The sequence below is a fragment of the Amblyomma mixtum genome, chromosome 1, assembly GCF_055824585.1.
Source record: "Amblyomma mixtum isolate Tamu chromosome 1, ASM5582458v1, whole genome shotgun sequence".
NCBI lineage: Eukaryota > Metazoa > Arthropoda > Arachnida > Ixodida > Ixodidae > Amblyomma > Amblyomma mixtum.
The window spans coordinates 108,850,535-108,878,121 of NC_143012.1; the positions used below are offsets into that span (position 1 = coordinate 108,850,535).

The 27,587-nt window shown below is 48.0% G+C and overlaps 1 protein-coding gene across 1 annotated transcript in view; it reads left to right on the forward strand.

The window, feature by feature from the left end:
• The window catches only part of LOC149367494 (uncharacterized), a 99,414-nt gene that overhangs the window by 7,655 nt on the left and 64,172 nt on the right, over positions 1-27,587 (forward strand). The window contains exon 4 of the mRNA XM_089555848.1: positions 5,037-5,235. Within this exon, the coding sequence (XP_089411974.1) occupies positions 5,037-5,235 (199 nt within the window). The remainder of the gene's footprint in view (positions 1-5,036; positions 5,236-27,587) is intronic.

Consider the following 27,587-nt stretch of genomic DNA (forward strand, 5'->3'; position numbering starts at 1 on the left):
ATTGGCCTCATTTGAAATTCGCGCACTGTGACGTCACGAGCATTTCGACCAATTGAAAAGCGTGACATTTTCTGTCGACAACTCCTGCTTACAACGATGAGGCATTAAAGGCTTCCGCCTTAATACACGTGTTCTTGGTTACAAGGCCAGAGGCTTCTGGCCTTGGGCGTGGTGAACACATTTCGGGAGCTTCGAGAAGCCCACTTAGTCAACCAATACACGCGTCTTGCACAGACCACGTCCGGTCGCCGCCTCTTGGACCGGCTACACATCAAACATGACTACCACATTGAGGAAAGGGAGAGAGTGCCAGAACCCTGGAGACGCGCCCTCCGGGTCCAAACCCTTCCCCGCAACATGTCCAGAGAAGACCATAGCGGCCGTCGTCAGGCGCGCGCGGAAGCGTTGGCTGTCGGCAGGGTATTGACAAGAAGGCATCAACTCTTTCAACGTTTTTCTCGCGGAAAATCTTCCCTTGGATGCCTGCGCCTCACGTAGTGCGTGCACAATGACACGCACTGGGAATGCTTTTTTTCATCTGAGCCAAATGACAGATGGAGGTGCATGCAAATGGTACTTAGATTTTTCAGCACAGCTAATAAATAGGCTCCCGGCTTAACTCGTCAAGCTAAATGCGACTTAGGTGCGCTAGCGCGTTTTTCCTTCTTTAGCCTTGTTTATGTTTGTTTATCTTTTTATTACATTTTTGCTTTCTGTGTCGTTGCTTGCCATTTTTTTGCTTTTAATTTTTCTTTAATAGGGCCTCCACGAGGCGCCAAGCTTGTAACGTCATCACAACCTGCCCACTTGTTTGTGGGCAAACTTTCCGCCGTGGGAGGTGGCGGCTAAATTAATGATCGGTCGCGATAGGTAGCCCGGGAAGAGAAACGTAATTCTTAAAAGCCCCCCACCCCCCCCCCCACCCCTCCCCTTGTGACTGCCACTGCTATTCCGAGCTTCTTCACGACACAAAACTGCTTTTTCGCTAGTAAACCATTTAGTGCTACCGCACTACCCTTATGAAAATGGTCTATAGACAGTCTATGGACTTCTTATAGACTCTATTCCCTTCCTATATATATTTTTGTCTATTCATAGTCTGTAGAGCGTGTTATCTTCTTCCGCTGGCCATAGGTTGTTTTTGTTTTGGCTGTTGAACACGTGCTTATTAGCTCACGCCTTTTATGACTGTTCCGTTTGTGTTTGTTTGTTTTTTCGAAGATGTATGTATACTCTTCCCTTCCCGTAATAAATTTCAGTTGAAGTCAGCGCTTGTGTGGTCGATTCTCCCCCTTTTGTGCGTGTTTCGTGCGCTGTTGTGAATAATGAATAAGTACCAACTCGAAAAACTTCCTTCCCTCATCAATGTACAGCCACTTCCGCTTGCACAGACCTTTCTAAACCTAACGCATTAATAATTTATAATTCAGTTTTTTTCTTTCATGTTATTTGTGTGTCATTTTAAAGGCAAAATGGTAGCTATGACATAAAAGATACGTGGAGACAAGTTTGATGTCATGGTAGGCATACAACAAGCGCAATAAAATTTATGCTGCGCCAGCCTAAGCAGATCCGTAATTTTTGTACGCTTCGCGTGACCTCAAGATTGCCTCAACTCGTATGGGATATCGTAGGCACTTTTCAGCTGGTCAACAACAAAAAAAAACAAATTGAATACCAGAATATTTTTTTGAGTGAGGCGAATTTCTCGCGGTATAATTCATGTTTACTGATGGCCTTATACATCATTCCAAAGAAAGCTCACAGAACCAAAATTTGGTGAGTGTGCACTTTTCAGTACGGTAGACAGGCTTGTCAATTGCACGTGCATCAGCTTTGACCTCACGTGGTTGAGCTCATTGCCCCGTGTCAAATAGTGAAACAGCCTCGTTCGTGTTTCCCCTGAAATAATTAGGCCGTCATGTGTTACGAACGCTTGCGTGTTGGCTTCCATCGAAGACCGCTGTTGCTGCAGTTTTTTGCATTTCCTCTTAACACTTAAAAAAGTGCTTCGACGCCACATTTATACGGGGGCGCGGTGGGGGGGAGGCAGATTTGGGCGGCATGGGAAGAGGTTCAGTCGGGGTTAGAAATAAGCCAGAGAGTTGTTGGAAGATTAGTACCAGGTGCCCACGGCGCAACCACAAATGAGGCATTATAGGCGGACATGGGCGACGCATCGTTCGAAGCAGTGTAAAATATTGTACGGAGAACGCCTGAGGAAACTAGTGGGCTGATAAAATATTTATCTTCCTGTTTACTTCTAGAATCACTTCACATCCAAGCGACACCACATGTTTTGAAGCGAACGCAGGGTGATCTTCCTGATATTTACGCATGCTCATTACGCCACCTGCACCGTACATAAGTAACCACCTTCGTCCATCGGCTGCCATTGTGAACAAGGGACCCGTACGAGCCCCTAAATGTCAATTGTTTTTCCCTTTTTCTTTCTTTATTTTGGCGGGTGTTGCTCTTTTCTGCTATTATAAAGTATTTAAATACTAGTACAGAAATAGTGTTGACTCACAGTGGTGCAAAAGGACTAGGACATTAACCGGTATGCAGGGAACAAGTACGCAGAAATAAACAGCTTTAAATTAGAGGTAAAAAACGAAGAACTTAAGAACTTTATTAATTCGATGGAAAAGAAGCAGTCTGTAAAACCATATAGAAATTAGAAAAGGCAAATCAGGAAGAAATCGTTCTATGATAACTTAAGTGCCCTGCTCTTTGAAGCAAGGTCAGGGTGGCGTAAAGCGCGAAGCTACAAAAAGAAACTTGACCAAGAAGATAAAACATCTGCACTGCGTGGCGAATTTGCAGTAACATGATACTAATTTAACGCAATAAAACAGGGCACTGAAAGAAAGAAGATACGTGCGCCTCTGAAAACTAAATTTTTTATTGGAAAACAGGGAAACATATACGAAAAAAATGCATGCGAAAAACAAGAATAAAACTGCGACGATACCGTCAAAGGCAACTGTGCAACAACCAGCCCCGCCGCGGTGGCTCGGTGGTTACCGCACTGGGCTGCTGACCCGAAAGACGGCCGCGGCGGCCGAATTTCGATGGAAGCGAAATTCCAGAGGCCCATGTACTGTGCGATGTCATTGCACGTTAAAGAACCCCAGGTGGTCGACATTTCCGGAGCCCTCCACTACGGCGTGTCTCATAGTCTGATTTGCTTTGGGACGTTAAACCCCAATAAACCAAACCCAACCAAACTAAACCAGAAACAATCGGCACTTGCCCATATAGGCAATGTGATTACAGCGCTGGCAGACGAGGGACGCGGCAAAGACGAGACGCACATCGCGCTGAACAAACAACTTTTAATATCAAAGGAGGGCGATCCGCACGTTTTTATACAGTACCCAAGAAGCCACTGATTGTAGGGCACATGCGCAAATCAAGGCAAAAAAAGCAATAGAACCAGAAGAAACAGGGGAAGCACACAGGCACATATTGAACCCACACTACACAGAAGCAAAAACAAAAAACACGAGAGGGATTGACCCACCCTGGTTGGCCAGCTATCGCCACGCCCCTGAGTACACAAGAACCAAAGAGCGGCAGTGGAGGGGAGAGGGGGAAAGGCATAATTACAATACTTGGTAAAAAAGAAATCTACACCCACAGGCAGTCCTGTCTGTGCGGCTTGGTGACGAGATAAAAAGAAAAAAAACAATAAAATGCAAAAGGCATTTACGCGAAAGACATTAAAATCTCAGAAGACGGCGTGAAGACGTACATTGAGAAAGAAGTGAAAGGTTGACTGCAATGGGGGAAGAATTGACAACCTAAAAGCAGGCGAAGAAACTTCGTTAAAACATTCAGTTGGGCTAGTTGGTAACGGCTTGAAGGAATCATATTCTTAGCGGTAAGAAACAGACACAACACCAAGAGACACACATACAGTACACCCGCTAGACTTCAACTATCTTTACTGGACACTTGTACGACATAAATATGTATCACTGAGCACACGCAGGTGCCTCGTCATCCGCATCAGGTCTAACTACGCCCACCCCTTTCCTGCAAGGCATACAGTTGCGCAGATAAACAATTCTTTTTTTCTGCCAACGCCAGGGAGGGAGTGCTTACACACATGCCGCCCGCCTCTTGCATACGAAAGGCTTCGATAACTTCCCTTTCTTTTTTGTCGGCTCCCACATGCATCACAGACGTAGCGTCATATACAGGGATACAGCCTGAATATGATTCCTTCAAGCCGTTGCCAACTAGCCCAACTTAATGTTTTAACGAAGTTTCTGTCTAGCGGGGTGTCCTGTAAGTGTGTCTCTTGGTGATGTGTCTGTTTCTTACCGCTAAGAATATGATTCCTTCAAGGCGAAGAAAGCCAACCAAACCAGAAGGATCAGAAAGACAAACGGATTTTTCCGTGAATGTGGGCTTCGATGCTCGCGTACTAAAAGTCCAAGTATTAAGATTTAGGACCAAAAAAAGTTTCATAAAAGTTTCCTCAGTGTTCCTAGGCACGGATGTAAGATGGCCTATACCGTGAAACTTCGCCAGATGTTGTGATTGAGAAGATGGTCCCTCGGGGTAGTGGATCGGATTCCAAGAGAAGGCAAGCGTATAGCAGGTGCCAGCAGAGCAAGGAGGGCAGATGACGGAATGACGACAATTGTGGGGATGCTGTGACTACAGGATACGGTTAGCCTGGAGGTGACTGGGCGTAGTTGACGTTGTCTGATGACGGTGAGGTTCTGAAATGTGTTTTCTGACGTATGATGTTTCGCTTATGTTGTTACCTGCTATAACTTCAGTGCTCAGGATCTTGTATAAAATCTCAGGATCTTGTGCTCAGGATCTTGTATAAAAAGTTAACATGTCTGTTTTAAATATATTATGATGTTACTGATACTGCTATGTACTGGCCTTCTTGGCCTTAGTCAAGCTGTATGAGCAGCTTTTAGCCAAGAAGACCCTCCAGGCACTTTCTGGAAAATAAACATTGAATTGAATGTGTTCCTTCTTTTGCCATGGGGGGGGGGGGGGGGGGGCAGGATCCGTCTCAGCCGGAGCAGCGGGCCGCGAAGTACCAGCGGAAGGTGCAGAAGCTGAGGGACTACTACCGCGCGTGCTGCGGGAAACTGCGCAAGCTGGACGTGCCCCACTACCAGGAGTCCTCCTCCTCCTCTGGCTCTACGCAAGTCTTCGTCAGCCACCAGGTGGACGATGGATCTCCGGAAGCCAGCGGCTCAGGTGCGTCACTCACTGCTTCCACCACCTTTTAGTGAAAGTCCGTCTGGTTGGGATGGTCCGTGAGAAGGAATGAAACGATGCCTACCACTGGACAAATGGGCCAAAGTCTAACAGCGCGAAAGACAGCAGACCTACAAAAACGCAAGATAACAAAACGCTGACTTATAGTTGAGCCCGTTATTTAAAACATATAAATACCAGCGCAAACCAGCAAGACACACGACGGAGAACGAGGACACACAAGCGCTGACTTCCAACTGACGTTTAATGGGTGAAAATTGTTCTTAAATACTGATTTCTAAACAACAAACAGAAAATATCTTTGCTTGTTACTTCTTCAAGATATTTTCTTTTTGTTGTTAGAAATCAGTATTTAAGAACAAGTTTCACCCACTAAACGTCAGTTGGAAGTCAGCGCTTGTGTGTCCTCGTTCTTCGTCGTGTGTCCTGCTGGTTTGCGCTGGTATTTATATACTATGGGTCACCAACTAGCCCGCACTCTTACCCTACGTTATTTAGAAAGAACTGTTTCTACAGGCCTATATATATATTGTAGCCTATAAAAACACTTCTTTCTATTTACTTGTTTATTTATCATCATACCCACAGCGCCATTGTCTGGCATTACAGTGCGGGGTTGAAGAAAAAGTACACAAATTGCACCTCATGCAGGTGGTTATAAAAAAAAAGATAACAATGAGATAGAAAGAACACGGAATTATTATACATAAAAAATGTCACAGCATGGAAGAAAATGAATCATTTGATAGTATGGACACTACTTCCTCAGGCAGCTTGTTCCATTCCGAAACCGTTTTGGGAAAAAAAGACATTTTAAAAAGCTCAGTCCGGCATCTGTATTCTTTAACTTTAAGTGGATGATCTCTTCGTAAAGACAAGTAATCAGGGTTGGCTATATATTTGGTTCGGTCTATTTCGGTTCTAGAATGAAATATATTATGAAATAATTTTAAACGCAGAACTTTCCTACGTTTTTGAAGGGAGTCCCAACCCAAAGATTTTTTCGCGCTCGTTACACTAAAATATCGCCCATAGTTATTGAAAACAAAACGAACGGCCAAATTCTGAACTCTTTCTAGCTTTTGAACGTCAAGAACGGATTTCGGATCCCAGACTGTGCAAGCATACTCAAGTATGCTTCTAACATTTTTATTATACAGCAGTTCTTTAGTCTTTAAGGAACGAAACAGCGCAACTAAAACGAAGGACCAAGAAAAAGAGAGACACGAACAAGCGCTGACTTACAACTGACTGTTTTAATCGGAAAACCACATATAAATATAAACCACATATCTCTAATCGCGGCGTCACAGGCTCACGTCGTCATCGCAAACTACTAACATAAAAAGAAAGGAAAACCATTGGCGAAAGGTAAGCACCTACAGGCTCCCACGCTTTTCCAACAGATATATCTCGCGCTTAGACAAGGCTATCGAAGTGCTGCTCACACAAGAGTCACCTTCTGTGCAGATATGATACGCCTCTACTACTTCCCGTACCAGTTGTTCTTTATGGCGATACAGCACAACAGTGTTGTCAAAGTACGGAGTGCATAGGCAAGATTTGCAATGTGCAGCCAGTTTTGACGAACCGGAGCCACGCAAAGAATTAGCGTGTTCCAAAAGGCGTTCGTTCAGGCACCTGCCTGTTTGACCCACGTAGAAATGGCCACACGAGAATGGAATCCTGTAAACGACTCCAACTCTGCACTGCACAAACTGAGTGGCATGACGGACTCCGCACCCTTCTGTGGCGTTGCCGTTTTCTTTCTTGCGTTTCACTGACGCCGGAACCTTGCTCAGCTTATTAGGCGCTGAAAACAAGACCTTGCCCCCAAACTTCGCCGCTATCTTCTTCCATCTGTGAGACAGCCGATGCACATATGGGACTACCACCCCTTTGTTCTTACTTCCAGTGTCATTTTCAGCTACTTTTTCTTTCTTTGTTTTCATTTTCAAGAGTAGCCTGTTGCACGTTGACACTAACACCTCTTCCGGAAAACCTGCTGCTCTGCAACGAGACCATTGTGTGTCAAAGCTTGAACCAACTTCATGCAGTCTTTAAAGGGAAAAGTTTAGCGTTACGTCGCAGGAAGCCTAAAACACGACAGGCTTTGGCAGTAACGAAATCCACGTGACGATGCCAAGAGATTGAACTTGTTATATATACACCAAGATATTGTGAGACAGGAGACAGAGCCCAGGATGGAGCGAGCTTTAATGGCACCCGCAAGTATGGCGACCAACCCTTCGAAGAAGAAGATGATCGATGATGATGGATATGTACAGATGAAGACGAAGGTCGCATGTTGTGCTTTGAGCGATGATGATGGATATGTACAGATGAAGACGAAGGTCGCATGTTGTGCTTACACTTTCTCCCCTCGCGTACGAAAGCGACCGGCCCGGGCGCAGATTAGAGCACAGTAGGGCGACGGGCAAAGGGTTTGAGGCGGGAAACATGAACAATCTCGGCACCTCGGCAACGACGATCATTAACAGGATGAACAGGGGCAACGCGATAGTTCACCGGGGACGTTTGTTTGAGTACAGTATACGGACCAATATAACGGCTCAAAAATTTTTCACACAATCCCGGGGTACGCACTGGAGTCCACAGGAGTACCTCATCACCAGGGTGAAAAAATATGGCACGGTGGGAGAGATCATAGGTGTTTTTCCGGGAGGCTTGGGAGGCGTCGGTATTCAGGCGGGCAATGGCACGGCAGTAGGTAAGACGAGAAGTAAACTGTTCGTGAGAGAGTCTGGAAGAGGTTGAGGGGGCGGAGAAGAAAGACGCTTCGAGGGTGAAGGTAGGTTGACGTCCATACACAAGGAAGAATGGGGAGAAGTTGGTGGTTCTTTGCACGGCACTATTGTATGCAAAGGTAGCGAAGGGAAGCATGGTGTCCCAGTTGGTGTGGTCGGGCTGGATGTAGGTGGCTAGCATATCGGACAGCGTGCGATGAAAGCGCTCTGTGAGCCCATTGGTCTGAGGGTGATAAGCTGAAGAGGTTTTGTGCACGGTTCTGGAGGCGTGAAGAACTTCGGCAAGGATGCTGGAGAGGAAGGACTTGCCGCGGTCACTAATAAGGACACGAGGAGCTCCATGGCGCAGAAGGATGGCGTTCAGGAAGAAGTGGGCGATCTCTGAAGCAGAGCCGGAAGGAACAGGGGCCGTTTCAGCGTATCTAGTTAAGTGGTCGATGGCAGTGACGATCCAACGGTTGCCCGTTGGTGTTAATGGTAAGGGACCGTAGAGGTCAATCCCAACGACTTCAAAAGGGGAGAAAGGACAGGGGAGAGGCTGTAGAAGGCCCGCAGGGGCAGACGTGCTCCGTTTACGACGTTGGCAAGAGATGCAAGACGCAATATATTTTCCAACAGCGGTTGAGAGGCCAGGCCAAAAGAAACGGCGCTTGATGCGGTCATAAGTTTTCTGAAAGCCTAAGTGGCCAGCCGGGGGGTCATCATGAAAGGCCTGCAAAACTTCTCGGCGAAGAGAACGGGGTACGACAGGCACCCATGAGTCACCGAAGGGGCTGTAATTGTGCCAAAGAAGGATGTTGTCGACTAGCTTGAAAGAGTTAAGTTGGCGACGTAGGCGGGCATTCGGTGGCCGCGTAGCACCGCTCAGACGGTCGATAAGAGTCCGGCAGTAAGGGTCGGCCCGCTGCGCTGAGGCGAGATCGCCAAAACTGGGAGCTGGCATCAAGTCAATGGGTGCGGCGGTCAAGGTTGAAATAGCCGTCGAAGGGGTAGTTTGGCAGTTTGAGGATGCGGAGGACACGGGTTGCGGATGCGGAGGTTGGGTTTGGGCGAGGGGACAACGAGATAGCGCATCGGCGTCCTGGTGTTTCTTGCCCGATTTATAGGTGACGGTAAAGTCATATTCCTGGAGACGGAGAATCCAGCGGCCGAGGCGGCCGGACAAGTTTTTCTGCGAGGACAACCAGCACAGGGCATGATGGTCAGTGACAACTGTGAACTGGCGGCCGTACAAATAAGGGCGAAATTTCTGAATGGCCCAGACAACAGCGAGGCACTCTTGCTCAGTTATCGTGTAGTTCTGCTCCGCTGCAGTCAGTGTACGACTGGCGTAGGCGATGACTTGCTCGCACGAAGAGTGCTGCCGCTGCAGAAGAACTGCACCAATGCCGTGTCCACTGGCGTCCGTGTGTAAAATCGTTGGAGCATTGTCGTCGAAATGTGCCAGTATCGGATCAGATGTGAGAGCCTTCTTTAAGGTAGTAAAAGCGACCTCACAGGCCTCAGACCAAACAAACGGCTGGTCAGCGCAGAGGAGCTTATGCAAAGGGGCCGCAATAGAGGCAAAGTTGCGTATGAAGCGCCGGAAGTATGACGCTAGCCCCAGAAAACTGCGCAGGTCTTTGACGCGCGATGGGCGAGGAAAATGCAAAACTGCAGCCACTTTGTCGGGATCAGGCTTTACACCCTTCTGGCTAACGACGTGACCGAGTACCTTGATAGAAGTGGAAGCAAAGCAACATTTCTTGGTGTTTAACTGTAGGCCGGCCTCAGAAAGTGCGCTTAATACTTCATCGAGACGAACAAGGTGTTCAGAAAAAGTCGAAGAAAAAATGACTATGTCGTCGAGGTAGCATAGGCACGTTTTCCACTTCAGGCCTCGGAGAACGGTGTCGATCATGCGCTCGAACGTGGCCGGAGCATTGCATAGGCCGAACGGCATAACGTTGAATTCGTATAATCCGTCGGGAGTGGCGAAAGCAGTTTTTTCCTTGTCGGCCTCATGCATTGGTATTTGCCAGTATCCGGATCTTAGGTCGAGACTAGAGAAAAATTGTGCACCTTGGAGACAGTCGAGGGCGTCATCAATCCGAGGCAGCGGATAAACATCTTTTCTAGTGATCTTGTTAAGGGCGCGATAGTCAACACAAAAGCGTACTGAGCCATCCTTCTTTTGAACGAGCACAACAGGCGAAGACCAAGGACTCGAAGAAGGGCGTATGATGTGGCGCTTGAGCATGTCGGCTACGTTATCTTGAATAACCTTGCGCTCACTAGAAGACACACGATACGGGCGACGGCGAATGATGCCCGAACCATCTGTGTAGATGCGATGCTTAGCTGCGGTGGTTTGGCTCAAGGTTGTTGCCTGGGTATCGAAGGAAGCGGCATGCTTGGTCAAGACGGCAAGCAATTCATCTTTTTGAGTCGGGGTGAGACCGGGGCTGATAGCAGCTGAAATAGATGCAGAGGCAGAGGCAGGGGTCGAAAGAGCGAAGCTTGATGGGGCAGAGGAAAGAACGGCCACAGGTTGAGTGGTATCCACAGAAGCGATGGCTGTGCCTTGACGCAGAAGAATGGGTTCCGGCGTAGTGTTGAAGGCAGTCAGTAGTGAAGACCCATTGGTGAAGCGGAGCAGGGACGCGACGAGAAAGATGCCCCTTGAGAGAAGACGGGGGCTTGGTGTGACGAAAACGTCCCCAGCGTTGACGTGGGCAGAAGCAACAGAGAGGACATCTTCGCAGCCGGGGTAAAGTACATGATCAGCGGTGGTAACCAGATGATGAGAAGGCAGGACAGAAACGGCTGAAAGGTCAGATCCAGAAGCCTGTAGAGTAGGGGGACAGCAGGTAATTACAGCTTGCGCAGAGTGGAGGAAGTCCCAGCCGAGGATGAGGGGATAAGCACAGGAGGGAAGCACAGCAAATATTATGTAGTGCAGGATGCCGTCGATAGTGACTCGTGCCGTACACAATCCGGAAGGACGCATTGATTCATTATTGGCAGCACGGAGAGAAGGACCACTGTAAGGGGTGCGCACCTTGCGAAGACGAGAACATAAATCAGAACTAATTACAGAAATGGCGGCGCCCGTATCGATCAATGCTTCTACTACAGTGCCTTCAATGTCAACGGTTAACATGTTCGATGGCTGTGCAGGAGGAATTGAGAGGGCGGCGTGCGGTGCAGTTTTACCTCCGGAAACTGCACAATTTAGTTTTCCGTGTGGCCATTTGTCTGGGAGGATGGTGGACGTAGAGGCGACGACGAGCGGCGGAAAGGCGATGGGGAGCGGCGGCGCGACGGCCTGTCTGTCGAGGAGCGGTCCGGAGAGGTAGAGGAATAGGAGGGACGATAATTGGTAGGGTCAGCAAACGGTGGGCGGTAAGCGTACGACGAGTGCGGAGCGTCTTGGGAGAAGTCCCCGTACGATGGGCGACGAGGAGGACTGGAGGCAAACGCCGGACGGTAAGCAGGTGACGAGTACGTAGCTCCGTTGCGAAAGTCTGGGTACACTCGCGCTCGTCGCGTTGACGGCGACGGCACACACGGGCAACATGCCCGCGAATTCCGCAGTAGTGACATACCGGCCGACGTGCAGGCGGACTCCAAACAGGACACATAGCGGGGCTCGGGGACACAGAGACCGGAGTTTGCTGGACGGGCTGTGGATGCGACGGGTAAACAGCAGCAGGAGGCGTCGCAGCAACCTGGGCATAGGTAGGCACAAAACGCGGTACAGGTGGTTCCGCAGCCAAGGGGCGAGTGACCGAAGCGAGCTCGTCTTTGATGAGATCACGCAAAGGCGAGGACGACGGGGCTGGAGGCGGGTGGGAATCAACTGGCGGTAAGGTGGAGCCGTGCAGTTCCTCCCGGATAATGGAGCGAATGAGGGAGCGTAAGTCCACGTCAGGTGAAAGTGGGGTGTCCCAGGTGTCTTTTAATCGAAGCGACTGAAGGTCGTCAAGACGATGGCAAGTTGTTCGGATGTCTTCGACTGACGTTGGATTCTGAGCAGCAAGCGTGTTGAAGGCAAATGACCCAAGCCCTTTCAGAAGATGACGTACCCGATCGTTCTCTGACATAGCGCTGTTGACACGTCGACACAGGGCAAGCACGTCTTCAATGTAGGATGTGTAGGACTCACCGGGTAGCTGAACGCGCGTATCTAGCTTTTTTTTGTAGACAGCGGGGCTTGCACCAGATGTGCCAAAGATTTGTCGTATCTGTGCCGAGAAGTGAGCCCAGTCCGGGATGGCATCTTTGTGGTTGACGAACCAAGTCTTGGCCACGGCAGTGAGGTAGAACGACACGTTTACAAGTTTCATCGCTGAGTCCCAACGATTATAGGCACTGACCTGGTTATATTGGTCGAGCCAGTCCTCGACATCGTCCCCACGAAGACCAGCAAAAATGGGAGGCTCGCGCTGGAGTGTGGTGATGGTCCAAGTGGAGTGTCCAGAAGATTGGGAAGAACCGGGTTGGCTCGTCATTGCTGGCTCCAGACGGTTCGAATCGAGAGGAAGAAGAACGGGGGGCCCACCGGGAGTACGAGTGGTGTTGTCGCTGACGGTATCCATCGGTGCGGATGGCACGAGCAGGTGGCGACCGGAACGTAGCTGCAGTCTGGCGGCGGAGAGGACGCAGGGATCGAGAGCACACTCCACCACTTGTGAGACAGGAGACAGAGCCCAGGATGGAGCGAGCTTTAATGGCACCCGCAAGTATGGCGACCAACCCTTCGAAGAAGAAGATGATCGATGATGATGGATATGTACAGATGAAGACGAAGGTCGCATGTTGTGCTTTGAGCGATGATGATGGATATGTACAGATGAAGACGAAGGTCGCATGTTGTGCTTACAATATTTAAATTCAAACACTGAAAGCAGTCTGCTATTATTTATGTTATAAGTGAAAATATGGGGAACCTTCTTTTTAGTGAAACACATTTGTAAAGATTTTTGTAAGTTAATATGCATTCCCCAGTTCTCACACCACTGGGCCACTTTACACAAATCCTGTTGTAATGCATCGCAGTCACTTTGATCGTTAGTAATTCTATACAATACACAATCGTCCGCAAAAAGACGCATGTATGAAGAAATACTTGAAAAGATGTCATTCATGTAAATTATGAACAGTAATGGGCCCAAGACAGATCCCTGGGGCACCCCTGATGTAACAGCCACCTCATGCGACTGTTTCCCGTTGACAACAACACATTGACGCCTAAAGCTCAAATATTCCTTTATTCACCAAATAACGTTCTCATTTATGTTGTACCAGTATAATTTTTGTATTAATAAGGAATGTAATACGACGTCAAAGGCCTTCTTAAAATCTAGAAAAATACCGTCAATAGAATATCCCTTATCCAAACCACTTGACAGGTCATGTACAAATTCGGTAAGCTGGGTGACACAAGAGTATAACCACTGCGAAAGCCTTGCTGATTAGTATTTAATAATAAATGTGTACTAAGATGATTCATAATATTAGTATAAAACACGTGCTCTAAAACGTTGCATAATGCACTGGTAAAGGACACTGGTCGATAATTTGAAACAACATTCCTAGGTCCCGATTTATGTATAGGTACAACATTAGCAAGCCTCCATTCATCAGGCAATGAGCCGTCCTGTAATGACTGTGAAAAGAATTTGAAGGTACCTTGACAACGCAAAAGCGCAAGAAGAGAGCAGGACCATGGGTAATTAAAGGATTCCAATTTATTCAGCGCTATGCTGTCTTGCCTCCTTCTCGGTCTCTTTTCTTTCGCCCTGTTACGTTGTGGCAAATTCAAACCAACTGGTCCCGCTTTTTGTCCTACCAAAGGACGAGTAGAATGACATTTTGTCCTCCCGCTTGTCTCCTTGGCTCGCATGGGGCAAAACATGATTTCACTTGTCTTTAGGTAAACATTTGGGGTGGAGCAACGCTGGCCTGTGTGTTCCTTGCTCCTTTTCTGTCTTTCGTCGATTTGCGCTGTTCCACTCGAAATGTGCCTTTGCCAGCGAGACCTACTGCCCTTATTACTAAGCAGTGTATTTGTTTAGGTACTTATTCTACCTCACTACTTTCTCGACAGCAGCCTCCTTTTTTGGGGGGCCCCGTCGCGGTGGCTCAGTGGTTGCGGCTCTCGTTTGCTGGCCCTAAAGACACCGGTTCGATCCCGGCGGCGGCGGCCGAATTTCGATGGAGGCGAAATGCAAGAGGCCCGTGTACTGTGCGATGCCAGTGCGCGTTAAAGAACCCCGTGTGGTCGAAATTTCTGGAGCCCTTCACTCGGCGTCCCGCATAGCCTTAGTTGCTTCGGGACGTTAAACCCCGATAAAACAAACCTTTTTTGTGTGTGTGTGTGTGGGGGGGAGTTCAGGAAGTGAACTATTGCGTTGGTGCGTTTGGTAAGAAGTTAGCGCTAACAAAAGGCGGGTCGCATAAGAAAGCAACTAACAACTGATTTATGTCGTCAGAAGAGCAAGCTTATGTACACATACATGTAGCTGCTCTCGCTGTTGGAGTTCCAGCATTGCGAGCCGGAGGTCGAAGGAGCGGCCCTCGTCAGTCAGGGATGGAGAGGGTGGTGTAGTGGAAGAGAGGGACGCTGGAACCGAGGACCCTTTAACTGTGGCGGCGTAGCAGCCTGGTGGTAACGTGTTCGGAGCTGACAGAGGTTCATGATTAGAGGAGGAGGAGGGGGCGGGTTGCGTGGCCCGGCGCAAAGCTAGGCGTCGGAGGTGCGCAGCTTTGGCACACTCGCGTTGTTTAGCGAGGAGGAAAGGGCAAGCGGGGTCGAGGGAGGGGTGGGTGTTTACCTGGCAATGAACGCACCAGTCCTGGGCACATACATGAGCGGAAGGGTCGGCGGGTAGAGGAGCAGCACAGCGACGGCACTTTGCAGGAACGCTGTGCTGGGGACACTGGTGGGCGCGGTGTCCAAGAGCGAGACAACGGGTGCAGGTGGCACGTTTACGCTTATGGGGACGGCACCGGGAGGCAACGCGTTTAAAATACACAAAGGGGGGTTACGGTTTCAGCGAAAGTTATGAGCACCGATTGAGTGGTGCCCCTCATGCGAGCAGCAAGAATATCGGTTTTGAATGATTCGATATCATGCCTGAGGTCATCAGGGTGGCCACCGACGTTATGGATGACGCCGAGGCATGAGATGGGAGGATTAGGGGCATATGTTTTGATGGCGATAGGCTTACTGTGAAGCTGAAGATGCGTGATAGAAAGTAGGAGGTGGGCGGTGAGAGGAGAATGAGTTTTTAAAAGCACAAGGCTTTGGGCTGGCTTGGCCTGAAGGGTGATGTCTGGACTGGTCTTGGAGGAAAGTTGTGCAGCGGAGGTGACTGCGGCGAGCACGTCGTAGAGAGGCAGCTTGGGATTGAGGGTACCAGGAGGGAGTTGGATGCCAGCAGTGATGAGCTCGGAGCGGGGTCGGGTGGGTAGAAGCAGGCTTACGGCTGGCACCGATGGTGCTCCAGCCGACCTCAGGGGCTGGAATGAGATGGCCGTCGACCGAGGACGCCGTAAGGTCCATGTCTGCTGAGTCCTCAGCCTGATCCGTAATCTGCGACGCAGGTGCCGAGCTGCAGGACTTGCTGTCAGTGGGAAGTATGGTCAGAGTAGGTGCGGCGGCACTGGCGGCGGCGACGAACGGAGCCGACTGCGATGCGTCTGTGGGCCCGAAGCTCTTGGCGTCCCTTAGTGCGTGGAGGTGGCCAGCAGTGGACGCCGCGGCGGTGACGAACGCTGCCGGCTGCGTCGCGACTGTCGATCCGGAGCTCCCAGCGTCGCTCACAGCCGTGAACGCGACGGGAATGCACGTGGTGTTGTGGGCGGTGTTGAACGAAGCCGGATGAGACATGGCTGTCAGCGTGGTTGGAGTAGGCCCCGCGGCGGCCGCGTCAGAAGAAGTTGAGACCGGCGAGGCATGGGTGGATCTCGGCTTCACGGGCTTGGTGAGACGCTGCATGCCAGAGGTGCAGGCGCGGGGCGTTAGGGTTTAAGACCCCTTCCACCAGTATCTACTCGCCCGCTCCTCCCTGCCCCATTTTCTCCTTCTCCAGGAGGCTCGGACGGCGCGCACTGTCCCAGGCTACCGCGCCTACCATGCCACTACGGCCACACCACTTGCATCTATTTATGTACGTAGCGACGTGCTCGTGGAGCCACTTGATATCCCCTCCGCCCTCATTAAATATTTAGTTGGTGTGGTCTATTACCACCCTTCTTCCCGCGTCTCACTCACCCTTTTGTATTTCTACAACCCCCCTGTCACCTCCGCTTTATTTTCCGCCCTAGGCAAGTTCCTTCACTCTTCCTTCTAACTCCCATCTCCTCTTTGGTGGTGACTTCAATGCCCCTCACACACTCTGGGGCTACCATCAAACCCGGCCGCCTCCTCCACTGTCTGGCCCAGGAACGCCACCTCACCCTTCTCAATACTCCTGGCTCCCCTACTCGAGCGGGCACTGCCTCACAGCGCCCCACAACACCCGACCTCACTTTCTCTCGGGGTTCACTTTCCTTTCACTGGAAAGCGACAGCCAAAACTCTTCTCAGTGACCACTTTCTTGTCCATATTTCCACCTCTCTTTCCCACACCCCTCGATGTCATCCGGTCACTCATATTGACTGGCACGCCTTCCGCGCTAATCTCGGCTCCGACTCCTTTCAATCCTACGACGACTGGACGTCGCGCATTACTGCAGCGCTCACGTACAGCAGCCGTCGTGTTCGCTCTTGTCACCCAGTCCCAGACCCAGATCCTCACCTTCGCCGTTTATGGCGTCGCCGTAAACGTCTTCAACGCTCCTTCCACTCCCAAGCCCACAATGCCCAACTTTCCTCCCGGATCACTGCTCTGCGGGCCGAGATCGTCGCCCACTGCGCCTCACTCGATCACTCTCGTTGGAGTGCTCTTTGTGACCGTCTTGACTCTGCATTGCACTCGCGATCCACATGGTCTCTCTTCAAATCCCTCCTTGGCACTAAGCTTGCCCTTGCTCCCACTCCAGCTAAAGACCTCACTCAAGGGACTCCCTCCGATGTTTTTGATCAGCTCACCTCTATCTCCCGCCCCCTCTGGCACCCTCCTACCCGGTGTACTCAGGTGGAACTAACCCCGATCTCGACCAATTCTTCACTCTCTGGGAGCTCGAATTGGCTCTGGCTGCTAATTCTACACGCTCGGCTCCCAGTGAGGATGCCATTACATACACCACACTTGGAAAACTTCCTGACTGCGCCAAAGAATTCCTACATCAAACCTACAATGAGGCATGGGACAGCGGCTGCCTGCCGAACTCCTGGACCTCCTCCCTCATTTCCATGACTCCAAAGCCGGGCAAGCCTCCCTCTCTCTCTAACCTCAGCCCAACCTCCCTGACATCATCTGTTGGTAAAACCCTTGAACGAATGGCCCTGACTCGCCTCTCTAATTTTCTCGAGGCGAGGAAGTTCTTCCCCCATTCTCTCATCGGCTTCCGACGCCGCGTCTGTGCACAGGACATGTTTCTGATTCTCCAGCACACCTTTCTGTCACCTACCCCCCTCAAATTCACGCACTTGTGACCGTCGATGTTCGCAAGGCCTTCGACGGTGTTTGCCACGACCACATCCTTTCCCAACTCGCCTACCTAGACTGTGGCTCCCGCATGTACTCTTATATCCGCTCATTCCTCTCTAAACGCTTTCAAGTAGACACCTATCTGTCCGACCCCCACAACCTCACCCGAGGCACTCTTCAAGGTGCTGTTTTCTCTCCTACCCTTTTCAATCTTGCTATGGCCCCTCTCGCCTCCCAGCTAGCTGAAATTCCCGACCTGCATCATATATTTTACGCCGATGACATCACTCTCTGGTGTTCGTCTGGCTCTCCCGGTCACGTACAGGACACCCTGCAACGTGACCTAGGTCTCATCGACTCCTTTCTCACCACCGCTGGCCTCTCTCCTACTCCTGAAAAATCCGAGCTCCTCCTTCTCAACCATTCCTCATACCAGTGCTCCCACAACCACTTCGTCTCTCTCCACCTTTCTGGCTCTCTCATTCCTGTCGTCACGCAGTGCAAAGTTCTTGGCTTTCCTTTGCATGCAGCCAAGAACGTGCAAGCCCTCCACCGTGCTGTCACCACCTGCCACTCCGTAACTCACCTCCTGCGGCGCGTGGTCACTCGGCGCTCAGGTCTCCACGAGGCTCATGCGTGCCGAGTTGCCCACGCGCTGGCCCTCAACAAGGTCTTGTACTTTGCACCCTACATTTCCTTCAATCAGACTCAACTTAACGCTCTTGAGACTGCCCTTGTGGGCCTCTACAAGGCAGCTCTCAACCTCCCTTTCACTACCTCTACTGCAAAGATCTTTGCAACAGGCCTCTTTCATCCTCTCCGTTCTCTGCTCTCTCTCCATCATGACTCGCAGATTGCCCGGCTTTCCCTTACCCGTCAGGGTCAGTGGTTACTGACTCAAGCGGGTATCTCGCCCATTCCCTGCGCCCCGTTTACCTCTCCTATGCCCATCCGGGCTCCCAATCTTCGTATCCTCCCCCTCCAGACCAACATGTCCCCCGTCCTGCACTCCGGCCGTCGTCATGCGGCCGCGCAGCACCATTCCCCTCTCTTTGATACACAGGGTGTAGCTTACACGGATGCCTCCTTCGTGGCACCTGCGGCTACGACCTGTACCATCCCCCCACCCCCTCACCGCTCCTGAAACTCACACTAGCGGGCCGTTTCTACATCCTCTGGATGCACTGTCCCTCGAGGTCCTCACCACTGCGCATGCCCTCCAGTCATTTGCCCTTTTTCCCTCTCTTCAAGAGTACACAGACTATTCCGACTCACAAGCCGCTATACACCACATACAGAAACGCACCCTAACCCTTTCTCTCCAACAGGAGGTCGAACGAGCGGTCTCCGCACTGCAGCCTTCCATCGTTTTCCTCCGCTGGGTCCCTGGGCATTCAGGGATTGACGGCAATGAGCTGGCCCATCAGCTCGCCCGCGACACACTTTTCCGGGCACCGTTGATCCCCTGGCCCAAGCCCTCGGAGGACGGTGGGAGACTCACCCTTCGCCGCACCATAAAAGAGGTCTACCTTGAGCTCCGCCTCGACAAACGCCTTTACCCTCCCCCTCATCCATCACTAACACTGCCGGAGGCTCGCCTTCTTCGGCACATCCAAATGAATGCAGTTATCACCCCGTCTCGCCTCTTTCTCTATCGCTATCGATCGGACCCTTACTGTCCCAACTGCCCCTGTATCTATGCGGACCTGGCCCACTTCTATTGCCCGGCTGCTCACCAGTCGGGTTCCTACCCCCCACCTTCTTTATCCATCACCACCTGCCTCGACTGGCTTGGCACTGAAGGGGAGGAAGAGCACCGACTTCTGGTCGCCCAGGCAGTCGACATGCTCGGCCTGTAAATTTTGGCCGAATAAAGGTATTCTACTACTACTACTACTACACGTACGTGCAGCCATGCATCTGACAGAAGTGGGCATCGGAGAAGCATCTGTAATGCCCGCTTTCAACAGAGCTATCCAGGGCGTAGTTGAGTCTAATTGGAGTAGACTCCCCGCACCACTGATGTATCGCGGATAGAAGTGAAAAGAAAATTAGGGTACAAAAATAAATAATTTGACAGGTTGTCAAAAAGGCAAATGTAAAAAAAAGAAAGATGAGAAAATATAAGTGAAAAGAGGAAAGTGTGAGGTGGCTACCATCTAGCGTCCACGGCCAAAGGAACGGATACGGGAACAGCGGGCGTTTATTGAAATGATGAATAAAGAAATGAAATATTTATTGAAATTAATTTATTGCGTTGCGGTTCCCCGCAACGCCATCCCAAGAAAGTTTATTGAAAAGAAGAAAAACATTTTTTTCTTCCTTCTCTCCTCTCATTTCTTCTGAACTTCTCTTGCCTTGCTTCCCTCTTCCATTCCGTTGTCTGTGCCGAAGTCCTTCATAGGCTACATTGTCCTTTAAGCATTGTTTTCCTCTTCTGATTTCCTTCTTGCAGATGTTTTCATTCCTTCTTTTGTTTTCGTTTATATTTTTCCCTATTGCTTCCGGATGTTCCTTCTTCTTTTAGTTACCTACTTTTGTTTTCGTCTATTTTTTTTTCCTTCCACTTTCTCGTTGGAATTTTCTTGATTGCTTAGTATGTTGCTCTAATGTATTGTTGTTGGTGTAGGTTTTGACGCCTCCGAAGCATGCTCGCCCCTCGCCTAACGGCCGCAGGGGTAACTTCTGGTATCAGAACTGTAACTAATCATAGGCTTTCTACAATATTAACTCAAGCCTTTCGCGGATAGTCTGCATTGTGTTTTCAGTATTTCTGGTTTCCTTTTCTCTAGATTTTTCCCTAGACTGTTACTTAATTTCTTCCTCTGTCTCTCTGTTAGTGAGCAGTCTTCTAAGTAATGGTCAAAGTTTATAGGTATTTTTTGAATCTAGATAAGTAAAATGGGAATCTTCCATGTGTATGTACTTTTCCCCTCTTCTCTCCAAATGTTGTTTCATTTTTCTAGTATTTGTTTTTTAAGTTATTTCTTGATAAATTGCTTTGTAATGGGAACATTTATTTCTTCTCCCTTTTCCCAAGCGGTTTTTGCTAATTCGTCTGCTTTGTCATTACCTTTATTGCCACTATGACCCTTGATATAGACTAATGCTATTTCCGATGTGTTGTTCTTTAGTAATCCCTCTTTTATTGCTTGAACAAATGAGTTGTCACTGTTAGAATTATTAAGTGATTTCAGGGTACTGAGACTATCTGTTATTATTTGATACGATTTTTTTCCCTTTTTTCAATAATATATTCTACTGCTTTCCGGATTGCTATTGTTCCTGCCTCAGAGTTGTTACTGTAATTAGGAAGTTTATATTGTTTGTACTTGATTAAACTTCCTGACTTATCGAATACCACAAATGCTGCCCCATTTTTTATTTCAGTAACATTTCCTTCCAAATCCTTGTTTTGTGCTTGAGATCCATCCGTAAAAATATTAATATCCGCCTCAAGGACTTCAACTCGAAATTCAAATTTAGGTTTCTCTGCTGGATGATACTCCCATAAATCATACTTATCGCTTACTTGTTCAGTAGTTAATTATAACGTTTCCCATTTGAAAACTTTTTCGTTGTGCACAATTGAATATAGCTCATTTTCTTGTTCGATCTTTAATGTAACAGGAGGAATTCCTGCCAGAATGTTGAGTGCTACATTGGGAGTAGTTCGGTAAGCTTTTGTTATTAAAATTAATGGGATTCTTTGTATCACTCCTAACTTCCTTTTATTGTAAACTCTCCCATCGTACCACACAGGGGAAGCATACACTATTTCGCTCTCGAATGCTTGTACGTATATTTAAGCAGTATTTCTTTTTTATTCCTTTCCTCACACCTATAAACCTGCCTAAGTTTTTTGTTAGAGTTTGAACTTTGTCTTGTACATATTTTAAATGTGGTAGAAATGATGTTTTCCTATCAAATATTATTCCCAGAATTTTGAGTTCGTTTTCTGCTTTAATTTTTCTGGAATCCATTCTTATATTTTGTGGGTGTGTCCCATAATCTTTACCAATAGTGAGTAGTTTTGATTTCTCAGGATTAAATTTTAGGCTGTGTGTGCATCCATACTGATGCACTTTCTCTAAAATATTATTTGCTTTGGTTTCCAAGTCTCTCCTTGATTTATATTTAATTGTAATTATAATGTCATCTGCAAATGCCTGCATATGAGTTCCTGATGGTTTGTGGATTCGGAAAATATCCTTCAATGTTAGATTCCAATAGAGAGGGCTTAGTGGAGAACCTTGTGGTGATCCAGTCTAAATGTTTTTCGATACTTCCTGTCTGAGTTTCGTATATGATTTTCCGACGTCTTAAAATATTGTCCGTTACTTCAATTAAATTTTTGTGACATTTAATTTTTTTAGTTTTTCTGCTACGATTGTTGGTTTGATTGAGTTAAATGCATTCTTAATATCTAGCGAAATTATTGCTATGCCTAAATTATCTAATTTTGCCTCTGATATTCTTTTTTTCATCCCTTTTAATGCTGTTGTGGTTGATGTTCTATGTATAAATTCATATTGGCTTTTTCAAAGACTGTTTTTTTGTAAGTAATGATAAATTCTTGTTTAATTAGTTTTTCGAATACTTTTCATAGTATCGAGTTGATTGCTATAGCACGATATTTTTCTATTTCAGTGCTCTTTTGGCAATCTCCTTTTGGTATTAATACTATTGAGGAAGTTCTGCATTTTGTAGGAAAATATCCCATGCTGAAGCAAGAATTAAATAGCAACCTGAAGTACTCCTTTTGCGATTTGTAGAATGCTTTTACAAAGGTAGCATTAATTTTGTCCGGACCTGGCGTAACATTGGTCCTTAGATTTTTTCACTACTGTTTCGATTTCTGGTGCAGTGAAATCTTTATCCTCTGTCAAATTTCCACAGCACACTTCATCTGTTTCATTCATCTTCCTTCGTTGCGTTCCGTTTCAAATAGCACGTCCAAAATGTACTCTATTGTCTCAATTAAGCTGCTTGTCTGTTGACCATCTGGTTTTACTAAACTTTGAATCTGGAGCGGTACATTCAACTGTTTTCTTGCTATTTTATATGGAAAAGTAAAAGGGTTTTTCTCTATTTTTTGACAAAGTTGATCCCAACTCTTGTCTTTCGCATCTTGTATCATGTTGTTATATACTATATGCTCTTTGTAATATTCCTTCTTGAATGTCTCAATTCAACCTTTGCTCTTCGAAACATTCTGCTCATTGCTCTTTTTCTCTTCCTTTCTACTTCCAGATCTATTGACCGCCATGGATTTAACTTATGTCTACTTTCTTTTAATTTAGTGTTGTATTTATTTTGCAAAGCTTAATTTTTTTTATATAATTCTTCAACGTGAAGATCAATCTCTGCTGGCGATTCTAGGTCAAAGGGTCCTCCAAACCATTTATATTTGCTTAGTTCAAGAATTTTTTTATACGCCTTTAAGGTTAGATGATATGCTGCTGGTGTATCCACTCTTGATACTATTATTTGTATGTAACAATGATCGCTGTAATTTATTTCCTTAAGGACTTCCCATTTACTTATTTCAGTTTGAAGTTATTGATTTACTATTATTAAATCAATCCAACCTTTTGCTCTAGATGTCTTAAAGGTTGGTGGTGAATCCCTTTCGTTTAGCAATACTAAACTGTTTCAAATTATAAATTCAAGAACGTCGTCCCCTTTGTTGTCATTTTCCTCACTTCCCCACACGTTGTTTTTCGCATTAAAGTCCACCATTATAAAAACATTTTATTGTTGAAATTTCACTATTTCTGTCTCAATTGTAGTGATTAATGGAGTTATTTCGTCGTTTGGTGGATTATTATGGATTATTATTGATTATTATTAAGGATTTCTCCCCTTTAGTGATTCTAGCTATTATGTGGCTGGTGATTTTAATTCGGAAGACTTGTATGTTCTGTTCGTGAATAATTATTGCGGTTTTGGGATTTTCTCTTGATGCAATTATCGTGTGTTTAACTGGGAATGGAATTATTTGATTATTGTAATGGTATGGTTCCTGGATTACTGAAATATTTTGATGGTTTTCGTCATTAAAATCTTTACGTGCTTGATTTGCTTTAAAGGCATGCGCTAAGTAGACCTGTATAATTTTTACGACACCACTGTCATTTGTTTCAGCTGTTGCCCTGGCACTCGTTCACTTGTGCTGTTGATAGAAGTGCTCGCTGTTTCGTTGTTCTGTGCCATAATGTCCACAAGGCAAGTCTTTAGGTAATCCTTGCTTTCTCCTCCTCCTTCTTCTTTGTGTACATTGGGCATGAGTAAGACAACATGGAGTGCTGAAGCTTTTCTTTTGGCAAACCTGCCTTGTGACAAACTGCTCAGAACGTTTGTTCTTCACGGTCTCCGACTTGATGACCATGTTGTCCACAATTGTTACATCTCGACTCTTCTTGACAGCCAAATGAGCTGTGCTCATATGTTGCACATTTCAGCCATTGGTTCACGATGATGTTCTCGTAGACTGGCGTTCTGACCCACCCGAGGGTGAGCGTCCTCCTGTCCTTAATTTCTTCATGCCCCTTCCTCTTCACGGCTAGAATCACTGTTGTGCCGTTGCGACCTTGATATTGGTCCTTAACCTCAATGTCCTCTGTGGTGCATTTGAGGTCGTTTGGGCGGATGAGCCTTTCTGCAACTTCTTCTGGAATTTCCTCGTCAATGCCAACGAGCTTTAGCTTAAGTCGCCGTCCCTTTGCTTTCCTGACCTCCAAACTTTTCAGTTTTTCTTCCTCTTCGATGTAGGCATTCCAGAGACTCGAGATCTGTTGAAGTGACGACTACTCCCTCTCTGCCAGGCCTTAGGGTGGTGTCCTTGATCCTGAGTTCCATTGGGTCAACCCCTTTCTTCAGGACGTACATTACCTTCTCTTTGGTCAAGGTTTTTGATGTCACAATCATAGCTGTTGTTTCTGGTGCTTGGGCTTGAGTTTGGGTTGTCCTTTCGTCTTCTGAGTGGCATCTGCATAACTTTGAAAAGAAACTTGTTTCTTGTTTAGTTCTTCTATTTGCCCTCTCAAGAATTGGTTTTCATGAGTTGCCTCTGGCAGTAGTGCTTTCAACTTGGAGACTTCTGTCAATATGACGTCTAGATTGTTGGCAGTTGTTTCGTCTCCCTCCGTTCTATTTGCGATCTTGCAGAGGGCTCTGATGATGTTCTGGTCGCTTCTTGCCATTTTCTTTGTCATGCTTCTGATGTTTTCTCTCCATGGTATTTCTGCTGCGTCTTCTTCTTCCTTGTCACTGGCGTTGCTTGCATTGCTCCGCGTGGGCGTCTCAATATGTCTAGGTTGAGGCCTCGTCCAAGATTCCTCGGTGTATGGAATGGTTATCTTCTTCTCAGGGCCTGTTGGTCACCATTCCGTCTTCTTTCAGTCCACTATCTCTCACTTGTGGACGAGTATCGAGTCCTTGTAAATGGTCTTCCCTGTTGGCTTCTTCATTTGGAGTCATCTGGTGCTGCTGGGTTTCTTTTGATTTCTCCTTTTTCCATTGCTATAGCCGCCGCGGTGGCTCAGCTGTTATGGTGCTCGGCTGCTGACCCGAAAGACGCGGGTTCGATCCCGGCCGCGGCGGTTGAATTTCATTGGAGGAGAAATTCTAGAGGCCCGTGTACTGTGCGATGTCAATGCACGTTAAAGAACCCCAGGTGGTCGAAACTTCCGGAGCCCTCCACTACGGCGTCTCTCATAGCCTTAGTTGCTTTGGGACGTTAAACCCTATAAACCAACCAAACCAACCATTGCTCACTGGTTGACGTAGAAGGCTTTGCCACCTTTTCTAGTTCCTTTGATTCTTGGTGGGAGAAATCGTCTGGCCTTTTTTGTTTGTGTCCTTCTTTGATTCTTCTTTTAGCGGTCCTGTTTCGAGCTGTGAGCTCCCGTGGTTGTGTCCGTCAGACTTTCATTGCTCGAGTAGAAAAAATCTCCTCTTCCACTCATGTCACGTCCACCACTCGACTGTATATGTGTCAACCGTTTCAAGATTTCCGTTCTGAAGACTTCGATTGGTTTGCTTGCGTTCTTCCTCTTGAATTGTTGTTCTTTAGGTCTTCCTGATGAAAACCGCCTTTTTTTTCCAGCTTCTAGAGTGATTTCTTCTCGATTCCACCAAATTCGGTTACTTGGCGTTGTCGTCTGGCCACACTGTGATGCAGACCTATGTTTGAGGCTGTAGGTTCGATTTCTCGCAAAGTATCTGTCCTAGGTGCTCAAAACATGCGCCAACTTATGGCTCTCACTCCCCTGAAGAAAATGAGGGGTTATGGTGCTGTGTGAGGCCAACCATTCCGGATATTGTCAGGTTTTCCACTTTTTGGAAAGGTTTTAATTCTCACCAATTTCGTCCCTTCTTTGCCTTCGTGCTTAAATTGACTGAGAATCTTGCTCCCTTGGGCTACAGTGACCTAGAAAAATTCAGGGGCACTTTGACTATCTAAAGTGGGTAGAGGCGGAAGCGTTTTCCGCACCACCTTCGCTGTTTCTGTGGCACTGGTGGCGTCACATATAATTGAGTACTAATTACTAAGTGATGACAAATAACTAATTAATGGTTAATTACTGATTAATGCCTGAATACTAATTAACTGCTAATTAATGACGCTTAAGCATCGCCTTTAGGAGTGGAACGCGACAGCGCGTTGTAGCGCTGCCAGAGAGTCCACGGAACGCCACCACCCGTTCGGCGCGATGCCTTGCCCTTTGAACGCAACGCTTTTTGAGGAAAGGAAATGGCGCAGTAATTAGACAGTTTTAGCAGAGCGTATTTGCGCCTCCGCTCCGGTAAGCCGGCTAGCGGGAGCGCTACTGCGCATGCGCCGAACCGTCAGACGGGAGCGCGTGAGCGGACCGGCACTTCCGTTCCGCTCGCGCGCAGTCCCAGCGGAGCGCGGAACGGCGCGACGAGCGAGGCTCACGCAAGGCATTCTGGTCTCGCGCGCGCGGAGTCGGCAGCGTTCAACATGGCAGCCGCCTGTTCTGCAGCTGACAGCGAATGTGCCTCGGCCTCCGCGAAAAGCATTGGCGTATGCAACCGCAAACCTAGAAAAAGGTTTCGCATAGACGAGGACCTATGCCTTTTGCGCGAGGTAGCCGCAGCAAATCCTTTTAGCAACCCCCGCGTTTGGGACGAAGTGCGCCGAAACGTGGCCGATGCAGCGGGGCGCGATCTCACCCTCCGCGCAGTGCGCGACAGGCTGGACCTGTTGCTCGGGTATTTTCGCCAGCAGGACAAAGCGAACCTACGCAAGTAAGTGTTTATGTACCTATTTTGTTTTGCGCTGTGTCTGTGACATATACGTTGCATGCCTTATCACACAATCGAACCTGCGCTCTCCTCAGGTCCGGAACAGAGGAACAATATAGCGAGCTGGATCAGCTTCTGCAAGAAGTATCTGATATGGCTCACGAATTCGGGTATACGCCGAGGACAGTGCCGAGGAAAGGGAACGCGACGGCACCGTGCAAAAGGACGCTGGCGGCGCCGTTTTCGGCTGCTGCTCAAGTGCGTGCCGCGCAGAACATGAGGGACGTTGCTGTGCTGCCGATGGACACGGGCGGAGACCAGGCCGACGATGGAGACATGAGCGGCAAGTTTTCTAATCATGCTTTCTAATAATCCAGTACAGATCCCTTCAAGTCGCGAAGGCAGAGTGTATGTTGAACTCAGCAATTGCCCTGTGTCGAATAGCACGGGGTTGACGTTTCTAAAACTAGGTATAAAAATACTTCTGCCACGGGTACTGAGAGAAAAAAATATTCACAAACAAGCCGCCCAGTGTTTACCGCGGGGTGTGTAAATGCATAGACTTCCATGGCTCTCTGTTGTTATACAATAGCGCCGCACGATAAGTCTGTGGGTTTGTAAACACTGCTAATCTTGCTCTATTTTCTGGCATTTGCAGTAATATGTCATTCTTCCACACCATACATTGATGTCCAAGTAGTGCAGTTAAC